Source organism: Dermacentor variabilis, chromosome 2 (genome assembly GCF_050947875.1).
Source record: "Dermacentor variabilis isolate Ectoservices chromosome 2, ASM5094787v1, whole genome shotgun sequence".
Lineage (NCBI taxonomy): Eukaryota > Metazoa > Arthropoda > Arachnida > Ixodida > Ixodidae > Dermacentor > Dermacentor variabilis.
Window position 1 is genome coordinate 213121083 of NC_134569.1, and position 23803 is coordinate 213144885.

A 23803-nucleotide genomic window follows, 5' to 3' on the forward strand; every position below is an offset into this window, starting at 1 on the left:
TCATGTAATACGTTATCGTACGCCCCTTTCACATCTAAGAATAAAGCTGCAGATAAACGCTTACGGGACCTTTTGTGCTGGACATATGAAACGAGATCAACTACATTGTCGATGGAAGAGCGGTCAAGTCGGAAACCAGCCATGGAAAGCGGATAAATCTTGTAGTGTTCAAGGTACCATTCCAGGCGGCCAAGGTTCATCCGTTCCATTATCTTTCCTACACAGCTGGCCAGCGCTATTGGGCGGTGAGAGGTGAGCTCTAGTGGGGATTTTCCCTGCTTTAAGAGTGGCACCAGGCGGCTTACTTTCCATTCGTCAGGAACATTTCCATCCTGCCATGAGGAGTATTAAATGCTCAACAATTCTATCCGTGCGGGTTCTCCGAGATAGCACAAGGCCCGCTGTGATATACCATCTGGGCCCGGAAATGATGAGCGCCTGCGGAGAGCTAGTGCCGCTTCGAGCTCCTCCGTTGTAAAGAGAAGGAGAAGGAGGAGAAGCTTGACACGCAGATTAGGAAGATCACGAAGAAAGTGTTGGGAGTGCCAATGTGCACCAGCACCGACCGTCTTCTCCAGCTGGGAATTCATAATACCTTGGATGAGATAGCTGGGTCTCAGGAGAGGACGCAGATTGTGCGTCTCTCTACGACCAGCGCGGGTCGGCAGATTTCGATAGAGTTAGGTGTTCCTCAGGAGAAGCTTTCGCAGCTTCAGGTCGGTATTCTCTTGAAGGTCCGTAATCGGTATCATGTCAAGCCTGTGCCCAGTAACATGTATTTGCAGCGAAACGTGGGCAGAAGAAAGACCAGGAGGGCTTGCCTGCTGAGACTCATTCGTGATGAGAATCAGAAGGTTGGCTTTGTCGATGCTTCTTTTAACGAGGAGAGGAAGGTGTTTACCATAGTTGTCGTGGACAATGAGGGCAATGTCGTTAACGCTGCTACCGTTCGGACTGATAGGCCAGAGGTCGTGGAGCAAGCGGCTATTGCGCTCGCCCTGGTTGACAGGCGCAGGCCTTTTGTATATAGCGATTCAAAGTCGGCCGTTAGGGCCTTTGAGAAGGCCTCGGTGGCCAAGGTTGCTTTTAAAATTATGCAGACATGTGAGATCTCTCAGCACTACTTAGGTTGGTTCCCTGCTCACCTTGGGAGGATTGAGGGAGCCCCACCGAATCTCAATGAGTCCGCTCATGAGGCAGCGCGAGATCTTACCCTCCGCTCTGCCCGGCGCCACGGCGTGGCGGTACTCCCCGAGAACAGAGACTTCCCTTCCATATACAATGAAATCACGAAGTATTACCTGCTTAATCGCAGGGTTTACGGCTTGCCGCATCCTAAACTAAACAGGGCTCAAGCACTTACATTACGCTTTCTACAGTCTACCGCCGCGGCGTGGCGGTACTCCCCGAGAACAGAGACTTCCCTTCCATATACAATGAAATCACGAAGTATTACCTGCTTAATCGCAGGGTTTACGGCTTGCCGCATCCTAAACTAAACAGGGCTCAAGCACTTACATTACGCTTACTACAGGCTGGTACTTATCCTTGCCCACGAAGACTGAACATGTTTTATCCGGAGACGTATACAGAGCCTTATTGCTAAGATTGTGGTGCTTAGCCACGCTCGAACACATGCTCCGGTCCTGCGAAAGAATTGAAGACTCGGCGATCAAGGATGCGTCCAGGTGGGAGGCTGCACTTCGCAGCCCAACCTGGATGAACAATTCTGGGCTGTCCAGCAGGCTCACGACGTGGCCGTGAGGCTTGGCCTTCCGGTCTAGACGTGGGAGTGGCCCGCTTAGTGATTAATTATCACTACTTGCAGGACCAAATAAAGTTTTCCATCCATCCGTCCATCCATCCATCCATCCATCCATCCATCCATCCATCCATCCATCCATCCATCCATCCATCCATCCATCCATCCATCCATCCATCCATCCATCCATCCATCCATCCATCCATCCATCCATCCATCCATCCATCCTCCAGTGTAAAAGGAAGGTCCATGCGGCAATCACGGGAATGGGGGACGTCAGCTCGGGTTGGAGGATCTGGATGAGTCGCATGGTCTGCGATCCGCACAAAAAGGTCTTCTGCGACATCGATTTCTTGCCGCCCTTGGAAAAGCGCTAGCGCCTTGAATGGAAAAGGCCGTTCCGGAAGGCAACCCAGGCCTTGAACCGTTTTCGAAATGTGAGACAGCGGCTTGTGGAGGTCGAGTGTCTGGCAAAACGTTGCCCAACGTTCCAAAGCTAATCTATCAATACGACGCTGAATCTTCTTTTGCATCCTCCTGGCTGCCCTGAGGTCATGGATTGATTATGTACTCCTATATCGACGTTTCGCCCGGCGACGAAGTGCATCAAGTCGCTCTAAGTCTATGTCGAAGTCATTTCGCGTGGAAGAGATCTTCATCATGCGAGTAGCGTTTTGCATCGTAATTTTAATAGATCGCTCTAACCCAGAGGGTAGGCCTTCGCGGCAGGCATCTTCCATCTCAGATTTGAAGTTGGCCCATTGAATCGTCCGAATGGTATTCCGTGGGCCTGATCTAGACGACAAGCCTTTGATTTTAAGATAGGTGGGAACGTGATCACTCCCATGTGTCTCAATGTCTGGAAACCACTTCACACATCTGGCGGTAGAGTTGGAGACGAAAGCAAGGTCGAGGCAGCTGCCGTATGTCACGCCTCGAAGAAAGGTAGGGCTACCATCGTTCAGGAGAGAAGGCCATAGTTGTAGGCGATGCTTGCTAATCTTCATCCTCTTGAATTCGTCCTTGTATTTTCCCATGCTGGATGCTGCGCATTGAAATCTCCTATGATGACCCATGGGGCGGGACAGACACTCAAGATATCCGCAAATCTTTTGGTATCGAAATTGCTGGAAGGCGACATATACACGCCTATGAGAGTAAACAAGAGTTTGTCCTTTTTAACTGTGATGCATGTATATTGATTGTCGTCGCGGGGCCCAATTGGTTGCAAAACATAGGTGAGTTCCCGACGAACAAAAACGACAATTTTGCTGCATGCACCATTTGTTGATGACATGATAAATTCGTACCCTTACAGTCTCATTGGTTTCGACAAGTTGGGCTCACAAATGAAGATGAGTGTAAACACATTGGTGTACACAAACTGACGAAAATCTAAAATTCGTGATTTTAGCCATCTGGCGTTCCACTGGATGACGGACGCTGCCTTGACTTCTTTCCAGAAGGATGGGGTATGGGTAGCCATCTTTCTAGTTGAGAGATGCAATCACTGGGCTTAAGGCGTCCAGCACTTTGAGTTCGCTTCGAGCAGACGGTGTCCCCATGTTCACTAAAAGCGCTCGAATGGCCTCCGTGAGAGAACGTAGCACCGAGATGACTTGGCGGTCTGTTTTAGGTGAATCATCCAAGGCCGGGGAAGGATCCGGTGGGGCCCCGACCTTCTGAGGTTCCTTAGCAAGGGAGCGGCTGGGTAGCGTAGGCCATTCCTCTAAAGAAAGAGTCTTTTCTGCATCCTTCGTGGAAGTGGTGGGCCTTTTCGCGGCGCGACTAAGTGGTACCGCAGTGGAGTGGGTACTGTCACTTCCCGCATGCGCCTTCTTCGAAGACGTACGATGGTGCCGACGTTGACACCGACGCCGGACTACTTCGGCTGACTCCCTGCGGGCCGAATTGTCTCTGGACATTTGCTTGGGAACCGCGCGCTCCCTCTTGATGCGGGGACAGTCTTTTGAGGAGGCCGCGTGAGGGCCGTTACAGTTGACGCACTTCAGGACCGTGGCACCGCAGGTCTGTTCTGCATGAGGTTCAGCGCAATGGGGACACAGTAGCGAGTTGGGACACACGCCCTTGACGTGTCCTAGCCTGAAACACTGATGTTATTGAAGCGGCTTCTGGATGTATGGTCGAACCGGATGTCGGAAATGTCCGACTAAAGTGGGGTGGTATACAATCCCCCTTGAAAATTAATTTTACGCAGCGCGTATTCCCAAGGCGGCGCACTTGCGTAATGATCGTGCCCTCGTTTGCCGGCTTGATGAGGCTAGGTAAGTCATCATTGGGAATGGCAATGTCAATGTCATAAATGACACCGGCTATGGATGTGTCGTCGATCGGGATAAAGGGACGCATTTTGATTCCGCCTACCTCCGTGATTTCTTGAAGTTTTCCAAGCGCAATCGCGTTGTACACGTCTATGGCGAGTATATTCTTGCGTGGATTTATTCTTATGTCTTTAATTTGATCTGACGTCGCACATTCCATAAAAATGGATAGGGCTCGTCTGTTCAGCAATCGTAGGTTGCTTCACGGTTCTTCCGGAATGCAGATGATGACGTGTGGACAGCGCGCAGGACTTGACTTCATAGTCGTTGTGCTCGGGTGCTGTGTTGACGATTTTTCTACTCGCCCTCTTGCTCCGGATGGGTATGCAGCCGTCGTTGGATGAGTCGTCTTCCGACACAGAGTACAGTTCGGTGTCTTCGGTGTCACTCGGGGAGCCAACTTGCTTCCTTGCGGTTGACGGCCGTGATGACTTCTGGACAGGCGGGCCGCTGGCATTCTCCGCTTCCATGGCAGCAAGACGGGGAGGCGAGGCACGACGAAAGGCGAAGATTTCACCAAAAATTCACAGAGCACAGAAACAAGTGTTCTGCCAAGAAGACACTTCGTCGTCTTCTTGGTGAAGCCCCGTGAAACTACTGGACAACAGTATAAGAGCTTCCAGCACATGTCTTTGAAATAGCTCACGAACAGATTCAGGAATACGATATTGCGCGGATGATTTCGTGACATTTTTCGAACACCGTGTACGAGTACGCGCAAGAGTATTTCGAACAATGTCTCTACGCGCTCTCGCCATAAGTTTTGAGTGACATTACAAACCCGCATTAAATCTGATGTAACTATTTGCTGGAGCCGAGCAGGGTTATTCGCTGTGTGCCACACGTTCTCCGTTTCTTCACACGGACGAATGCGAAATGAATTTCATGACAGTATTATTTTGCCCATTATGCACGTTTTAGAATGTGGGAGGATGACTTGACAATTCCAGTAACGTGTGTTCGCTGGCGCAGTGTGGCCGTAGCGTAGTGGGTAGGACGTTTGACTTGAAAATCAGTGGTCGTTAGTTTTATCCGAGACATGAGTGTTTGAATATCTCTCTTACGTTGCGGCATGCCGCGCCTCAAGCAAAGCGTGACAAACTGACGAACGGACGTGGTCGGCTGATTTCTGGCACACAGCTGGTTCTCGGAGTAAAGAAGTGCCTTTGAGAATGCACGCAACTTATTAGCCCCTCAGGAAACTGCAGCAAAATACGCGAAAGTACACTCCAACAAAACCTTACCAGAAGTGCTGTAGCAGCAATACAGAAGCTCATGCGCTCGTCCACTCCATCCCTTCTCCCTTCTTTACAATCTCGTTCGTTCTGCTCTATAATCAACCTGGTTTTTCTTTAATTATACCATTTATTAGCACAGGCTATATTCTTCTTGGTTATAATGATCGCCTGATATAAGATTCCAAAATCCGAAGCGTTATACCGCTATTTATACTTGCGTTGTTTGTTTTCTCTCTTTTCTCGCCCGGTCTCATGTTTTGTTTTACAGAATTAATAAATCTGTAGCGGGCATTGTAGATTGTGGGTTATAATTCGGGACGCCCTGCGATGGGAACTGACATGAGCGCTGGTAACGCAAGGCTTCGTGTTAAAGCACTATAACAATAAATGCTATTCGCCTTGGTGCCTAAGTTCCTACAGATTGGCGGTCCGGACGCTTTGAACGAAGGAACAACTAAAATCAAATGAAATCACTAAATGAACGCTATGGCGAGTTTCTCTAGCGCTTATATGACAACGTAATGTAGTCACTGAATAAGATAAGCTTCCCGAACCGTTGCTGCCGGGGGTGCAGGCGGACTCCTCCTTGAGTCTCGGCGGTCCGGAACCGATTGAAAGAGGAGGAGGATGGTGCACGTCCGCCTTTCTTTCAGACGATGCCAGCTCCGGCCGACGAGGAGGCGAGGAAGGTGCTGGTACCGCCGGTCGACCACCAGGCAATGCTGCCAGCTTGCTCAGGCCATCCGGTTCCGGAGAACAGCAGTCTACGGAAAGGCATTGAACAAATAGACGGAACATATTTAGGAACAATCATCATCGTCATCATCATCAACTTCATCATAGTTAGCCTATATTACGCCCACTGCAGGACGAAGGGCTCACCCAGCGATCTCCAATTATCCATGTCTTGCTCTAGCTGATTCAAAGTTATGCCTGTAAATTTCGCAATTTGATCACACCACATAATTCTCTGCGGTCCTTGGCTACGCTTCCGTTCCCTTGACAGCAATATTGTAACTTTCATAACCGCCTATTATCTGCACTACGCCGTACATGTCCTGCCAAGCTCAATTTTTTTTCTCTTGATGTCAACTGGAATATCGGCTCGCCATGCAATAGGTTACAAAAACATGCAGGGCGCCAGAAGAAAGGAAAAGCTGGTACAGATTGAGGAGAAGTTAAATAGAGAACAAATAGGAGTGTATGCGGTTACAGAAACGCACCTTAAATACTCGGAAGAGCCGCCAGTAATTGATACTTATATTTGGGAAAGGTGCAACAGAAATAAATTGGAAAGAAAGGGAGGGGGAGTCGGAATGCTCACCCATGAGGGAGCCAAATTGGAAAGGGTAAATTCAAAATGTCAAGAGCATCTTTGGTTATCATGTACAATGAGCGGGAAAAAAAACTTGGTTGGGCGTAACCTATTTGTGGACGGAAAATAATTGCGCAGAGAAGAATAAAGAGTTAGTGGAATGCATAAGTGTTGATATTAAGGGTTTCGGGAATGATGCCGAAATTATCCTATTAGGTGACATGAACCCCCACATACAGGATATAGATGGCTGTGCCAACAACAACGGGAAGTCAATGCTAGATTTTTGTGAGCAACATGACCTCGTTATCGTAAATACAGGGCCTAAGTGTGACGGGCACACCACGCGGGAAGTGGTAAAAGCGGCAATCGACCATTGATTACTGCCTGATGACAGAAGGAATTCATGATAAGTTGAGAGAAATGGTCATTGACGAGGAAGGGTACAGCAGCAAAGGGATTGACCATAACCGCATCATTTTGAAAATGGGACATGTACTTGGCAAGGAGAGCAAGGAGCACAAAATGGCGAGGCCAAATTTGAACACTGAACAAATAACAAATATGGTCAGAGGAGTCGAGGAAGAATTTGGCAAACGGCCAAGAGTGAGAATATAGTGAGCTTCTAAGTGTAATAACGATAGAAATACGGAAAGAGAAACAACATGTTCGTTGGAAAGGAAAAAAGAAACCGAACAGCTGATGGAACAAGGAGATACGAGAAGCGATCGCCGAACGACAGAAAGCGTCTCGAGAGCACAGGCAGGCAAAGAAAGCGCAGTTGCCGCAGGATTAAATAGCCAGAAAATGGGTAATATACCAGGAGAAAAAAAATCAATGGTTCAAATACTGGTGCAAGCAAAGATCAAACGTGAAAGTCAATGTTGGTTGTCAAAAATACGTGAGAAAAAGAAGCCCACACCTATAACATTTTGGAACCACACAAAATTATTGGGCAGGAAGGCAACAACAATACAACAACATATGCAAGACGAAAATGGAAGCGAAATGGAAGGGGACGCGGCATTAAATTACAGAACAACAGCCGAATCCTTCCAAGGCAAGGACGAGGTTGTAGTTTAGAAAAAAAAGGGCATGAAAGAGACCCAGGTGGAAGAGGAGCTGGTGCTGACAAATTTCACCTGGAAGAAAGCCGAAGAGAAAATTCCTAAGCGCACAGCCACAGGGCTAGACGAGGTTCCCGTTACGCTGATTAATGGACTAGGACTAAGAAGTAAGGAAGCTCTGGTGAAAGCAGTGGAAAATACTTAAAAGATAGACGAATATTGGACAGTTGGCGACAGAGTAGAATGAATTTAATTTTTAAAGGTAAGGGGGAGAAAGATAGAATTCACTCGTATGGCCTGCTGATTATTACATCGGTAATATACAGGTTAGCAATGCAGGCAATTAAATTAAAGCTGCAGTCATGGCTAGAGAGTTAAGGCATTTTGGGAGAATCCAGAATGGCTTCAGAATAGAGAGGCGTCTGGATGATAACTTATTCCTCCTTACTCAGTGTGTTGATATACTCAGAGTAGAAACGAGACCGTCATATATGGCTTTTTTAGCGTATCACAACGTAGACCACAACATTTTGTGTGACATTCTGGAAGGGGAAGGCTTCGGCGACGATTGTCTACAGCTTTTGAGAGAGATTCACCTAGAAAGTGCCGTTTGCGTTGAATGGGAAGGGATTAGGCGCGAGGAGAAAGTTGATATCAACAAGGGACTGAGGCAGGTGTGCCCTTTATCCCCACTGGTTTTTATGATGTACATGATGAGGATGGAAAGGGGGCTAGAGGGAAGTAATATTGAGTTTAATCTCTCGTACAAACAGGCGGGTACAGTTCTAGAGCAGCAACTTCCATGTTTGTTTTATGCGGATGACATTGTGTTGCTAGTTAACAAACAAAGTAATAGAAGTGATAACAAGCAAAGTGATAGAATAGTGCAACATCTGGCTAATATCTGTGGACAGGGAGGTGAGAATTTAGGTGTGGAAATTAGCGTTAAAAATCAGGAGTATGGTATTCAATGAAAACAGTGAACAGGCAGTGTCAATACAGGGCCAGGAAATACCTCGCGTGAAATAATTTGATATATGGATAAACGAAGGCAAAAGAGAATGAGAAATGTGGCTATAATGAAACACAGAGCGCTATGGGGATACAATAGGTACGAGGTGCTCCGGGGCACGTGGAAATGTGCAATGGTCCCAGGACTTAGATTTGGAAATGCGGTTGTTTGCTTGAAATCAAGGATTCAATCAGGACTCGATGGGAATCAAAGCTCAGTGGGACGCCTCGCATCGGGCGCTCACGGGAAGACTACGAATGAAGCCGTGCAGGGTGATATGGGCTGGACAAGTTTTGAAGTAAGGGAAGCTCAGAGTAAAATTGATTATGAAGACGAAAGTAAATGGGCTGAAAGAGTTCAGGTATTTGTACAGGAAAAATATTGATTCACAGTGGAGGAAAATAATTAGGAAGCTTACCAGCAAGTATGCGGCCTGCATGGTCAGCAACACGGTAACAAGAACGTCAAGCGAAGGTCAGAGAGGCTGAGATGATCTCATAGGTGGCGGCAATGGAAAAGAAACCTGCCCTGAGTAACTAGTTAAGAGGAAAAACGAAGTCAGGAAAGAAACATTTTATGATAACTTCAAGGGAAGCTCATTACTTTTGTAAGCGAGATCAGGACGCCTTAGAACACGCGATTATAAAATGGCTGTGGCTTAGCTAAGGTTAAGCTCAGGATGCGAAGCATACTAGCCTTTATTTTAGTTTTTGAACCACTGTTTAGCCTGGTGAACTGCTGTTGCTTGGCTATATTTGGTTCGGCTAGACGAAGAAACAACTCATGTGTTACTCTGCTTCGCCTTCAAGAGTGGAACGCGACAGCGTTCCCGTCGACCCGCCAAGGGGTGTAAGACAATGGGCCACGGCGCAGCGACTACGCGCCCCGCATTGGACGCGGTGAGCGTCGAGCAACGCAGCGTTCGGCGCGGCAACGAAATGTGCGCCTGAGCAAGCGACGCACGCCTGAGCCTTAGAAACAGCTCGTTTCTAAGGCAACACCGCATTCACTAGAGGCGCTTTTGTACCGCTTTGAAGCATCGTACTCGTGGCTCAGTGGTAGCGTCTCCGTCTCACACTTCGGCGACCCTGGTTCGATTCCCACCCAGCCCATCTTGCAAGAGTTGAGCCAAAGCCACCTAGAAACAAGCGCAGCTGCTTATATACCGCCGCGAGCGACGGCGCGAGTTGGAGCCCCGTTTCTCCTCTGTCGTGACGTCACGGTGTCACGTGGTCAGCCTTGAAGACACCGCCGCGCCTGAGGAGCTGGGTTGAGCTCTAGTAATATGCTTCGCATAAAAGCGAGATACAACAAGGAAGAAGCAACATGTGTTTGCTACGGTAAAGCTAATGGCAAGATGTCTGCCCAGTGGTCGATTTAGGTTCCACTGGCCTCCTCAAAACCCTTGGGTTCAGTGAGAGCAGGGGGAAAGTAAACATGTCCGCAGTAGAGACTAGTAAGACGCGATTGGAAGATTGGTGGAAGAAAAGCAGGGAAAGGACAAACAACGGAGGCGTACAAAAACAATGTTTCAAAAAGGGGTTCAGATTAGCTATGGGAATTTTTCGTAGGTTTCCTTTTCATTTCCTTTCTGTTTTGGCATAGTTAGGGTATTCGACCGTATACTAACAACAGCTTGGTGGCGCCATCTATCGCCGCGTTCCAAAGGGGACGTTCTTAGCATCCATCCATTCATCCATCCATCGAGTGCAAGCTATTCGGCGAGAATGCACGAGCAGCAGCAGCAAGCAGGATCGCAGCAAGAGAGGCGCAGGTGGGGTTCGCATAAGAAGCTTAGCTTTAAAATAACAATTGGACGTGTTCCTTCTCCCATCCATTAGCGCTATTCATATTGTTACGTAGAAGCTCACCTGATAGAAAACTACGCCACGAGATAGAGGCCAGCCCACAAGCACAAAGGCGCTTAACGGCCTTCAGTTCGGTGGTCGTTAACTTCATATTAGAGTGTCACATTAATATGTTGCAGTAGCCTCGTAGCCAACTCGTAAAGCTTTTCTCGGTATCTCCCTATCCATGCAACCTCGTCTAAAACCATTCCATACTTTTTGTCTTGGTATGCTGTCCGTCTTCAATACAAAAGAGTAAGCGTGCCAAACTCACAACTAACTTATCCGGCGTTAGTGCAAGTCTCAGGAACATCGCAGACCTCCCACTCCTGCCCCCTTAATGTTTACAAAACGTGAAGCTGTCTTGACTAGTTTGTGAGGTTCTATGCTTATAGTGCAAATGTTGCCGCCAGCCTTTGTGTTTTAAGCGCCTGGTGACAGAAGAGGGGCTCTTTGCATGCAGTGGTTCGTGTACACCTCCCCCCTCGCCCCTCCCCTTCTCTGCCCCTAGGCGCTGTACCGTAAAAGAGGTCGCAATTCACGGAGGGCAAATTAATTTTTCACGCTACTTTTGCGCCGGAGAGTACAAATTCGTAACATACCTATCATAAACGCCAGTAAGCAAGGCAGAAACTGTAGAACAGTACCATCCTTCGAATATTTTGCTCTGGTATCACGCAGCTTTCCTCCTGAAAAACTTTTTTTATTGTTTACTTCTGAGACTGCAATCACTTCTAGTTTATGGTTTGTGTCATCTGCACGTGTGTTGTCCATTACGCATTTAGCTTACTGTAATCCGCAAAAAAAAAAAGAAAAAAGAACTAAATGATAAAGGAACCCTAAGGTGTCGTTTCTTGAACGATAAGAAGATAAGCATTATGGCGGAAGAACGTCTGCATTTCACCGCAAACTCAGAGGTGCAGCCAGCTCTATGTATCGCCGGGCTCCGCTTTCGCCCCCTCTTGTCACCACTTTATTGTTTCTCCAAAACAAACAGCATGATGGAACATGTCAGACAGCCAAAAAGCAAGCGAAGAAAGAAAACTCCGTCCCGAGTCTAAACCATTAGCCGCGTGGCCCCCGCTCGTAACCTTTAAATTGAATCTCTACCACCGCCGCCGTACGCGCGGGCTTCAATGAGAGCGTCATGAGCCCCGCCGGAACGTTCCTGCTTCCACTGTCCGCAGCAGCAACAAAAGGCAGAAACAGTACCGTGATTAACCCAGGAAGGAAACGTCTTTCGCGTCTTGCGGCTTTGACGACGCTCGCTCGCCAGTCTCGTCTCGGCTTGGCTCGGCCGACTGGCTTCATCAAAGTTTCATAATCCCCGGCAGTTGCTCCATAATTCGGTTATAGCCTCCTCTCAAAACGCGGCTGCGAGAAGCGTAATAGACGCCCCAAAAATGGAACGAAAAAAAAAAGAAGAGGCGAAAAGCGCTGGTGGAGAGGTGGAGGGGAGAAGGTTGAGAGTGGAACCCTCTTGCGGCGGGGAAAGAAAGGAACAACGGGAGCAGTGGGGGAGCAGCTGCAGTGAGCGAAGCTGTATATTTATGCTGTTGGTTGCGGGACACGTGCTCGGCGGCTGGCTGCTACAGCAAGCGCACGGTCGGAGAAAGGTATACACGCAGGGAATGTATAGGCAGTCAGACACGAGTTAGCTGGTGGGGCGCTTCTCCGCGAATGAACAGGCCATTGGACACGTCGTAAGTTTGGACAGCCCGTACGTGATCACCCTAGCCTCGTATACGTCGCCGCTGCCACCGCCGTTTCCCCGTTGCGTACCCCACTCTTCCTTTCTCGACTACTGGCCTACGTTGGTATACTTCTGCCCTATCTAGCTAGAACTGTGCAGTGCTGCAGATGCTTGAGGCGGGCTGATGTGTTCACCAGTGGTGATGAAAAAAATGAACAGAGTTGACAATGTCGACAACGTCATGTTCCGCATTATCTTTGTCTGTTCTTATAAGAACGCCCACTAAAGGAAACACTTTGCATTTTCGCCGCGCGCCTTACAAGTTAGTCCGCTTGCCTGCTGATACTACAATGTTCGCGAAGGGATACGCCACAGAGCAGCACAGTGCACGCGATATTGTAAGCACGTTCGATAGATATGACGGCGCAAAATCTCTAGCTATGGCCGTGCTGCACCAATTTAGAAATGCACAGTTTGCGTAAATCTACCTCCGTTTTTCGCCGCGAGGGCACACGCGGAAAGCAGCTTCAGGAGTCTTTGTGCTTGCTCGCGGACGTGCGTGCGTGCATGCTGCACGTCGGCAAGCTAGGACCGGCAGCAACCGACGAACCGTCGTGGCCCAATACGTGGCAATAATAGGCGGCCGTCCGGAGAGTTCACCTTGTTCTCGCGTCCATTTGCGGTAGCCGCCAAATTGGATTTTTATAGCCTCTGGCGGCGTACAGCAAGAAAGGGGAATGGGTGGATATGGGAAGCCAACAACCCTGACTCGGTGGCGACTAGCAGCGCCGCCTACAGCGCCCAACACGTACACCCGTTAGCTCGCTTCAAGTAGCGACGCCACGTTATGGCTTCACACCTCTTCTCCCCAGTTTCTTTCTTCCACGTACCGTTGTCGTGTCTGTGTCTGTTGTTGGCGGATGGAAGAAAAGGCAGGGGAAGGAGAAGCGTCCCCCTTGCCACCACTCGCAGTTTCGTCGCCCGGTCCACGTGCGCGCCTAACATCAGCGCGCCTACAAGGCCGACCAATTATCCGACCAGTTAAGAACAGTTTCTATCTTTCTGTGCAGCCACGAAATGGTACGTTATGTCTGTTGACTCATCAAGAGTAAATATATATATATATATACGAGAGCTGTGGCTGCGTGATTCATGTGCAGCCACGGAGGCGCCATAGAACCTTCGTCGTCTTCGCCATTACGGTGATTTGTTTCGACAGCTTCGCTGCGGAATTTTGGGAGAAATGGCAGCGAACGATGTTTCTTTATGGGTCGTTATTGGGTGGCGTGACGGGACCTCGGTAGGGCCTCGTCTGGAGTTGGGATAATGAGACGCCACAATAAATATTTGTAATGTAATAAACGGAGCTGTAAGAGGCATCAGCAACAAGATACAAAAATCGGGCCGAACTTGCTGGCAAGCCAAAGGTTTTGTGTTTGATGAACCACTAATGGAGACAAAATGTGTGACGCATTGGCATATATTACAAACATAACCTAAAAGAACAGGAAGACCAAGAATGGTAGAAGTAGGATGCCGGAAGGGAGAGCCCTCGTTAATGCACACCCGCGAGCAAAAGCATACAGACCACAGACTCACCGAAATAAATATCTCATTTATTCGTAATATGGATTCACAAACTGAAATTGACGACCGCGCTGTAAACCTCGAAGTTCCAAGTCTTGACTGCCGTACTCAATTTCAAGTTAAATTCATAGGCAAAAAAAAAAAAAAGAACGGCTTTGCCGCGGAACTCCTGGTCCGTATGCTTTTGCTCAGGGGAGCACCTTGACTAAGGTCAGACCCGTGGTCTTTGCCGCGGAACTCCTGGTCCGTATGCTTTTGCTCAGGGGAGCACCTTGACTAAGGCCCGACCCGTGGTCGTCGTCAGATTGACTCAACAGCTAAGTGCTTTTCTTTAGCTGAACAAGAGGGAACGGGTATATGTCCTGTAGTAGAAGCCGTTATTCCAATGGGAACGAAACGTGAAAACACTGGTGCACACTACTTGGTGCTTATGTCGAAAAGCCTCGTATGGCAAAGATCATATTAGAGTCCGCCACTATACGGCTTGTGTGATATCTCACTGTGCAGCTATGGAACGCTGAATTGCATAACTTTACTAACTCAGTAAACAAATATTAGTCAATTAACTTGCGAAGTTTACCACTGTGCAACTTCGTAGACACAAATTATACACCTACAACATGCGATAAATGTAACGACACCATAGATCTTAGTCATATGCTCTGGCGTTCCTACGCGTTACGCAGCGACAAGGACAACACTGAGTAGCGGTGGGACGCAGCTCTACGCAGTGTCACGTTCGAAGAACAGCTATGCGCAGTCCAACGGGCCCACGAAGCGGCCGAAAGGCTTGGCCTTTCGGTCCCAACGTGGGAGAGGCCCGCTTCGAGCTAGTAAACTAGCGCGACCTAATGGGCCGTAATAAAGTTTTTCAATCCATCCGTCCGTCTGTCCGTCCGTCCGTCCGTCCGTCCGTCCGTCCGTCCGTCCGTCCGTCCGTCCGTCCGTCCGTCCGTCCATCCATCCATCCATCCATCCATCCATCCATCCATCCATCCATCCATCCATCCATGCATCCATCCATCACTGAGGGCTAACAACAACATAATTTTGAGTTTAACAAGAAGCAGAAAAGGCAAGCCCGTTGCAGTAAAAGGCGTATGTCGTAGCTGCATATTCGCGCGGACATTACAGGTAACCGATTCTTTCCGACTTCTTGCGTTTGTTTTATAAAATATATGTCTACCGCACACAGGTAATTGATAATAAAATGGCGACATGTAGGCATCTGGATGAGGTGACTAGGTAAGTAGCGATGTTAGAAAAATAAGTGAAATTAATAGTGACCGAGAACTTAACATCGTGCACAGACAAGCAAAAATGGGAAAGACAAGCTAAGGTGGTTTCCTGATGTTTCAGTGGTCATTTGATCGTAGAAAGGGAGAGTTAAAGGTACGCATTTAGTCTGAATTAGTTCGGAAGGTTGCCATAGATATAAAATTTTAATATTGGGCTATTATTTGTTCAGTTTCTGCTAACTTTTACTTTTGGTATACTTTGTAGTCATAAGCGGAATACAGCAGCCGTTGTCCCTACAGAGTGATAAGCTTTCACTTCTTACTTTCGTTTCATCAAACAAAAAAAGACGAAAGAAAGTGAAAGAATATATAATAATGAAAAAAAGAAAAACGCCACAGCCAGCATACACGTGCCATTGCGGACATTCTAACCACATATAAATGCGAAAGCTAGATTTGTAAACACCGGCTAAGCGGTTATATAACTCAGCACGCATCTTATTTTCACAGTATACGCCATTACAGGGCTTTGAAATTATCACCCATTGCGTCGCATCGTGCGAAGTAGAAGCAGGCGCTGTTCCAAGGTTAGGTTGGTGTCTAGCGAAATACTTCGAACCTCACCATCCTCACTTCTTTTTCTTTGATGATTCGTATTTCCTTTACAAGGAGAGCTAACCCAATTTTTCCGGGTCGTCGCCATATACTCCGTATATATTCGCCGGAGATTGCGCATTTATCAATAGTGTTATTGAGTGGTGTCGGGCGAGGGAAGCGACGTTTATACGTACGAGCGTTACACGAGGGGACGAGTGATTCGGCGTCGCGTTTCCTCTCTCTCTCTCTCTCTCTCTAAAACGAAATTTGAGAGCAGCTTCACCCGCGTCGGCGACAGCTCGCCGTGAAAACGTCCACACCCATAAGCAACCCTGTTTGTCACGACGCTGTTGGTCGTGACAAACAGAAATGCCTTCAAAAAAGGGAAACGATGAAGTATTCCATAAAAAAAAAAACAGAAACGAAACAAAAAGCGCGCGCCGGAATTCTTTATGGGTGGAAAAAGGGGCGGCATAGTTCGCTCTGAATGAAGAAAAAAAGAGGGGAGGGGAGAGCTGTCAAGCTATTCCCGCGATCATTAGAGGTTCAGTTTGAAGAGAATTCAAGCGACATTGGGTTTGTCAAAAGAAAAAGGAGCGCCGTTATTATTTCTTGATGTGCAGCCGACAACAAAGAACTTCGGTCATACTGTGATCAGTTAATATCGATAAAAATTTGAATGAATAGAAAAAAGAACTCTCGTTATGCGTGTTTACGAAGGCGCAAATACATTACTCTAATTTATCACGACAGGATAACAATTCACAGAATGTAAGCAAGAGGGAAATTGACGAACGCGGGAAACAAAAAAAAAAGAAGTAATGTGCTTTCCCTTTTGGCTTAATCTGCGTTCGCTGTAGTATGAGACCGAAACTTCCGCACAAATGCACACAAATGGAGGCATCTGCGTAACGGACACAAAATAGGGTTGAGAGAAAAAAGGAAAATAATGACAAGCGGTTGCGCTAGTATCGAGCTGTGTTACGTTTGCGAGTGCACGCAAATCAAATGGACGCCTATTTGAATTTCGTGTCCTCGCCGGCTGGGTCAGTTTGTTAACATTGTGAAAATTCTTCTTCTCGGTTAAGGCAACAACGAATGCACAATATTACTGAGTCGATGCAAGGTCCGGCGATGCAGGCAAACAAGGAAACACTGTGCGCTCGACGCTGTGCTTTCGATGCACTGTGCTTTCGATGTTTAGTTCGCGTTACAGCAAGAGACAGCACGAAGGCCGATTCGCTCGCTGCTGCTGCCGCGTTTGCTAACTCCAGCGTCTTTACAGCGAGTTTCCGCGGTCATAGAGCGAGATGTGTTCATGTTTACCTGTGAGCACGTGACAGCTCGATTGTTAGTTTAATTAGTAAGCAAACGTTTGCAAGCTTATATGACCGATAAAACTAATATGGTTACTTCGTATAGCTGTCTACTAATTTGTTATCGCAATCGACGCTTCGCCTTTCGAGCGAAACTGCGACATTTTTTTTTATTTTGACGATTTCGCGCAAAACTTGGGCTATTAGACTGATAAAAAGGCTTAGTATTTTTGAAATAAAGATCCCTTAATAAAGAGCTTGCCTGTTGAAAGCTTGCGTTTTCTATAGCTTTTGGCTGCACAGAAGTTCAATAAGCTCTGCACAGTTGTGGGGCGCTAGAAGGCGGAAGCAAACGTGTTATCACCGACTATTAAGAGGAAGCTTTAGCTCGGGCACAAATCCGACACGGCCTATTCAAACGCATGTAAAACGCTGAAACGATTTTCTGAGATAACCCATGGACCAATTTTAATGAAATTTGTTGCATTTGACAGAGAAAGGCAAGTTCTAGTGACTGGTGGAAGTGGAATTTCTATTTACGGAACAACATTGCGATGTTCGGTTTTAGTGTCTACTGTTACAAGCTGCTCGGAAATTGAACGTTTTCGGAGATCCCGGGGTCCGTAAGCTTTTGTGGTTGACTCTACCACCGTGGCTGCGAAGTGAAATGGTTAAGCTAAGTCTTCTAACTTATCCGCAATAAGAAAACTACTTTAGTGTACTAGGTTTGATAGTGATGTTCTCATTTTCTTCCATATTAAAATGAGTGCGCTGCACTCAATGTCAAAGTTTACTCCCCTTGAAGTGATAAAATAACGAAATACGGACCATGCTACAACTTCACCTATGCCCCATTTATATCGCAAATTATGTCGCAAAATGGTCTAATTGTCGAACAGCCATGAATAGTTTTACTACACCAAAGGCGACAGATGAGGCGCGTTATTACTCATAGTCTCACGTCTTAACAATTTGCACATTTGTGGGTCTCCGATATATCAAGTATTCATTAATCGGAGAATGAGGCAGCAAGAGGGTGTCTTCGGAGGTTTCCGGAAAGGTTCATCTGCAAAAGGTGAAATGGCCCTCACGTAATCAGCCCTTAGAGGAACAATAAAGGCAAATACTAAGTCAACTTGGACTGTTTAAACACCATTCCAGAAACTTCGCAGCGACATTTCGTGCCAAGAAAAAAAAAAAACTTCGTTGAACAGAAAATCGCGTCTGATTGTTGGGGATACCATTAGCGCAATTCAAATCACCCACCCCCTAGCGAGGGAGTGGTGACGTTGCACACGTCATCACCGCCCTTTGCTACCATTGGTGAGTAAAACGGCTCCCGGCAGACGGCGCTACGGTTTTTTTTTTGGGGGGGGGGGCGAAAGGCAAACGCGAGAAACCCGAGCCAAGACAGAGCGTTGTATAGTCCGGTGTAGCGCTGCTTTAGGTTAATTGGCGTGGACCGTTCGGGCACACCGCGACATGGAAATCTCTGCTACTTGTATTTTGTGGAAGCTTCGCGAGCCAGAAAAACCAGCGCACCACTACGCGATAATAAAACTACTGAAACGCGAAGGTGCGGGCGGCGCAGATTCGAGTGGAAACGAAACCTTTCGACCACCCGCGTCGTTGTCAAGGGTACGTCAGAGAGTTATTTTTTTTAACACGGATTAGAACTGGGCAAGCGGCATTTTCTTGCGTCTTATAATAGAATGCAATAATGTTTTTTTATTACGAGAAGTTGAGTACTAGCGACAGAATAAAAGGAGGAATGCCTTCGTCATCGGGCTAGTACTTGAATGCCCCTGGTGAGTCGCAAATCGTGTCGTGCATTTACCCCAATTTCTCAATTACTAAAACTTTATTCGCCATAATACTGGCGCCTTAGGCATCTTCGAGCATTGATCTATCACTTTAGCTTGACTTATTATTTGCCTTTAGTGTCCCTCTAAGCAGTGACAGCTGCAGCAGCCTCGACAACACCGAACCGTCTTCAGCAGGGTCCACTGCTAGCTCCCAGTACAGGTGTGCTGGGCGGATTAGTACGTACACGTACATGGTGAGTGCTTCAGAGCCACCGGACAAGGACTCCTTCTCACACGCGGTCACCGTGGTGCGCTATGGTGTGCATGTCTGGCGAACCCCACAGTCTACGGCTGCTTCATGTCTAACTGCTATTTCCCGATGTCATCTGTCACTGTATGCCTACAATCTGTGACTTTCCAGACATGTGGTTTTCAACCTTCCAGCCGTTCCGGACCCTTAGGCTCGTTCAGAGAACCCCTTCGGTTCGTTACACGTTGTCAGGATAACGCTTTAGCTCACGTGGCGCTCGCAGTCTGCGATCCACGCAAAGGAAGTAGTTCTGTGTCTACAAAACCAGAGGGGCCAACACTAGGCTTGATTTAATGTAGTTCAGGTGCCAGCTACCAATCATAGTTCTTGATTTTGATTGCGTTATGCATACCTGCGGGCACTCTTTTTTTTTTATCTACTTCCGTTTCCATTTATGCATCATTCCTTTACTTCAATGAAAAGAAAAGCTACAAATATTCTCCCCTTTGCTGTCCTCGTTATCATCGCTTGTTGGCTGGTTAAGACACCAAGATAATTTGTGACACGTGCGGAGCACGTGAGAAACTTCACGTCTGAACAGACAAACGAAATCTCGTTATGAGAGAGACAACCACAAGCTAAATTTTTCGAAACAGTGTCATTGCGTACGATTCATAGAGTCTAAGAAGCGGTGAAAGCTATCATCGTGGAAAACTATAACCTCGAACTGATGACGACATGCTCCAACTTCCAACGACCGCATCAACGACGATGCGAAAGCTGAAGAAGCGTTGAAAGGGCGGAGAAGGGGAAGGGTAGCTCAGTTAAGCACCTCAAACGACTGAAAAAGTTCAGACAGGAAGAAACAAAGCGAAAGATAAAGAGAGAAAGAAAGAATCATGCAGTTCCTCTTCTTCACAGGAAAAAAAAAAGAAATAAAGGGAAGACAACAGCTCGAACCGGACCACGTCCGGCTGCCTCCACTCCCTCCACCAGTGCGCGCCTCTTCTTCTCGAGCAACGGGGCGCAGTGTTGGGACGTCGAAGGCCGCGCGCAGCCTTAAGTGGCTCGTTAAACGCGCGCAAAGGCTGAAGGCTAAACTGACTGCCGCTGAGGTGGGGGGAGACGAGGGGTCAGCGCGCGTATGCGCTGACAAGCGCGCAGGCTACGCAATTAGCCTAATGCAATTACCGGTCGGACTATGCGCGAGAGCGTCAAAAGTGCGCGTGACATCTTTTCTAATTACCGCTCTCGGGGACGCCGGCTGCGCCGGGCCCTTTTACGCGCGCGCGGCTCTTGACACACTTGCAGGTCTTATGCCCCCTGTTGGTTTTTTCCTTCTCTTTCTTTGTTACTTCTTTGTTTTTTTTTTCTTTACAAGCATATTTTCCTGGACTTGCGCCGCCGTTGTTGCCCTCCCAATGCAGGGCCAAGTGCGCGCGAAGTAGCGAGCTGTGATGACCGCATGCTAAGTGCCCGCATCGAAGAAGAAAGCCGACGCAGCTTAATTAATGACTGGTCCCTGGAATAATTTCTGTACGCCACGCGATGAAAGGCTTCCGCTCCTTCTCACCATCCCCGCGGCGCCCGCCGGGCTGACGTTCGGACCGCTCTCGCACAGAGGCTTTGATAACTAGGCGTATAAAAGCAGGCACATGCCCTCCGTTTCTCCTTTTTTTAAAAATTTATCGCCTATTTCGTAAGAATGTCTCGATCACGCGTTACAACGCGGTCAATGCCTTCTGTGCTGAGTACGCACTGAAGTTTCTCGAGGGCATGCGCACTGAGTGACAGACTTTGAGAAGTGTCGTGCGCTGCGTCGCACTCATGTTCAGGTATTTTCTCTCCCTTGTGTTCCTTCCTTCATTGGTTACTTTTGATCACGCGTCTTACAGTAATCTTTCATTTCCTTTACGCCCTTACCAGAGCCCAGAGTAGCCAGCCAGTCTACGCACCGGCTAGACAACCTCTCCTGTCTTTCTCTCTACCTCTCCTCCTCATCCTCCTTCATAATGCCCTCATTTCCAACTCAGGCCTACCGTGCAATGATGACGCAGTTGGGATTGGGAAATCTAGCTGATACCAGTAGCCTGACACTTGCAAACACCTGTTTCAGAAAGTTTCTGCAAAGCCGTATTTTGCGCACACGCATTCAATTTCGCATGCCAATTTGCCATGGCGGTCCGCCCATTATTTTAAGTTTGATCTTGGTGGCACGAATGGTAATGTCATGGCAGGGGACTGAATACTGCACCGCTCGCAAATGTCAGTCATGCATGCTTTGGCGCGCTTGATCAAGCAATTCATTGCAAAGGACGTAATTAGCCGAAAAATTTTTAATTTTGCCTACACATTACCCATAACGTACTTCTTATTTTCGGCAACTGTAAAATTTGTGTAACTTGCAGTTCCCTCGGCATGCTGGGAAACATAGCGTAAAACGTTCACATAAGCTTTCCAATACATGTTTAAAACATTCTTTTTAAAAGAAAGTTGCATGTATTCCACAGGCCTTTTACCCCGCACACTAATCTTCCCTAATTTCCCCCACGTTCCTGCTAAATTTAATTTCGGTGGCGTTTTTCGCTATGTCAGGACAGCGGGATATATTTTGCGCCGCCCGCAAAACAGACTTATTACACTCGAGAGAGCTTGCATAAGTAATTTATTGCAAAAGGCGCAATGGGCCCACTTTGAACTTTTCATACACCTCACCTACCACCTGGCCCTTAGTTTCCCGAAACCGATACAAGGTGCCTCGCTTAGTTCTGTGACGACACCGGGCGAACCTTGCATAACACATGGAAATATTGAAAAAAAAAACTACATGAGTTCCAGAATTCTTTGAAGTGCTCGTAGTTAAGTCAGTAATGTTATAATTTCGCAAACCGTTTGCGCTAAAGCTGCCTTTAATTTCTACTAAATATAAACCTTGTGTAACTCGAAGATCTTTCAAGACACTGGGAAACGTAGCTGGTGAAGACAGCGTGACACACGCGGACGCTTGCCTAAAGATTGTTTTGCAAAAGCTACAGATATATTTGATCCACGCGCATTTAGTCGCGCACACAGATTTGCCATAGAGGTTCTCCCATTCTTGCCGACTTGGACCTTGTTGGTATGTGTAGTTATGTCATGGCAGCGCGCCAAATTTTGCGCGGCTTGAAAAACACACTTAGAACGATGCGGAGCACTTGCATACGCCATTGAGTGCAAATGCCGAGATTAACCCGCATATTTAGAGCTTCGCGTGCAGGTTAGCTATATATCTTACACATCGTTTTCCGATATATAAATGAAGTGCCACTTCTAGTTCACCGAGAACACTGAAAAAAAAAGATCTAATTACAAGCCTCATACGATACATGAAAATAAGGAGAAACACGAGGGTTAAGTAAATATTTGCAAAGCTTGTACTTATTCCGCCAACACGAAGGGTTCACCACATACTGAACTTAACATTCTGACAAATATTTCCAAATTTGAAGCTCTCGACTTGTATAGTAATTTAGGAATTTGGGAATACAAGGAATAATTACGGCTGTGTGACACTCTGGAAAACTTGAATAAGTAAATTTCTGCTAAAGGCTAACGGATGAAACATTTATCGTTCGTCATGCATTACACGCTTCCAAGTTCTACGAAATATAAACACCGCACCTTGCTTCGTTCACGAAGAAGGCTTCAGTAATGAGCATTCAGTAATTACTTTCAAAAAGCGTAATCACCCTAGACACCTGAAACTTCCTGCATACGTCACCCATAAAATTGTCCTAATTCACTCAAAATTTTAAATATCTGCCATCTATGGTTCTTCCACGGAAGACGGCGAACTTTTTAAGTGGTTCATATAACGCTCCTAAAGGAGCCGCCAATCGACAGCCTAAAATTTTCATTTAACCCTTATTTATCACAGACACTCGATAATTTGCCTGCCTATTGCGTTAACAGTACTTGAATTTCTTGAAAATATTGGTTTTCTAAGGTGCTTATTTTTTAATAAAACTGTGAAAACTGGCATATAAGGTTTTTGGGCATTTCTTTAGTCGCATTAACAGCTTTAGTGAAAATGTTCAAGGCCATTCCGCACTGCGAATGTGGATGACAAGCGGAGCTGTAAACGCCGTGGTAAGAAAACTTTTGGTAAATACTTTATTGCATCACTCATTGTCACTTAGTAACGAAGGTCACAATGACTTTGTGGTCGCTATGATATACACTGATCGGCATATACTCGCAACTGCAGACACATTCCTTGATAATGTCAAATCGATTCCCGTACGCCGCTGGGTCGTCGGTTGGGCGGGATCGGTGTGGCATCGCAGGAGGCATGTCTGCGACACGGAACGCGTAAACCACTCCGTTTTCGGCCCCGACATATCCACATTGAAATCACCGACAACGACCACAGGGTAGTGTCATCGCAACTAGCCTACGCAGAGTGAGTAGCCATGAACTTTACGGGACAATGAGTCATTGCATTTTTTGTTTGCTAACGAGTGTATGAGCCATTGCTTAAGGGGGTATCAGGTACGTATTGATCATGGCAGTTTTCTACATGCTTTTTTTCTGTGTTCTATGTGCGATTAGGAAGAATGCAAGCAATGTTCGCTTCACTTTGCTGAGTGCTTGTAGCCTCTGCCTTACGGGGCTAAGAGCCATTGCATTTTTGTTTGTTTACAGCGGTATGAGCCATTGATGATGATTGTTTTTGTGTGCGAACATGAAAATTCT

General features: G+C 47.1%; 1 protein-coding gene across 1 annotated transcript in view; it reads right to left on the bottom strand.

The window, feature by feature from the left end:
• LOC142573090 (uncharacterized) overlaps positions 1-23803 on the bottom strand; it is a 119741-nt gene that overhangs the window by 68636 nt on the left and 27302 nt on the right. Inside the window, exon 3 of the mRNA XM_075682602.1 lies at positions 5897-6106. Within this exon, the coding sequence (XP_075538717.1) occupies positions 5897-6106 (210 nt within the window). The remainder of the gene's footprint in view (positions 1-5896; positions 6107-23803) is intronic.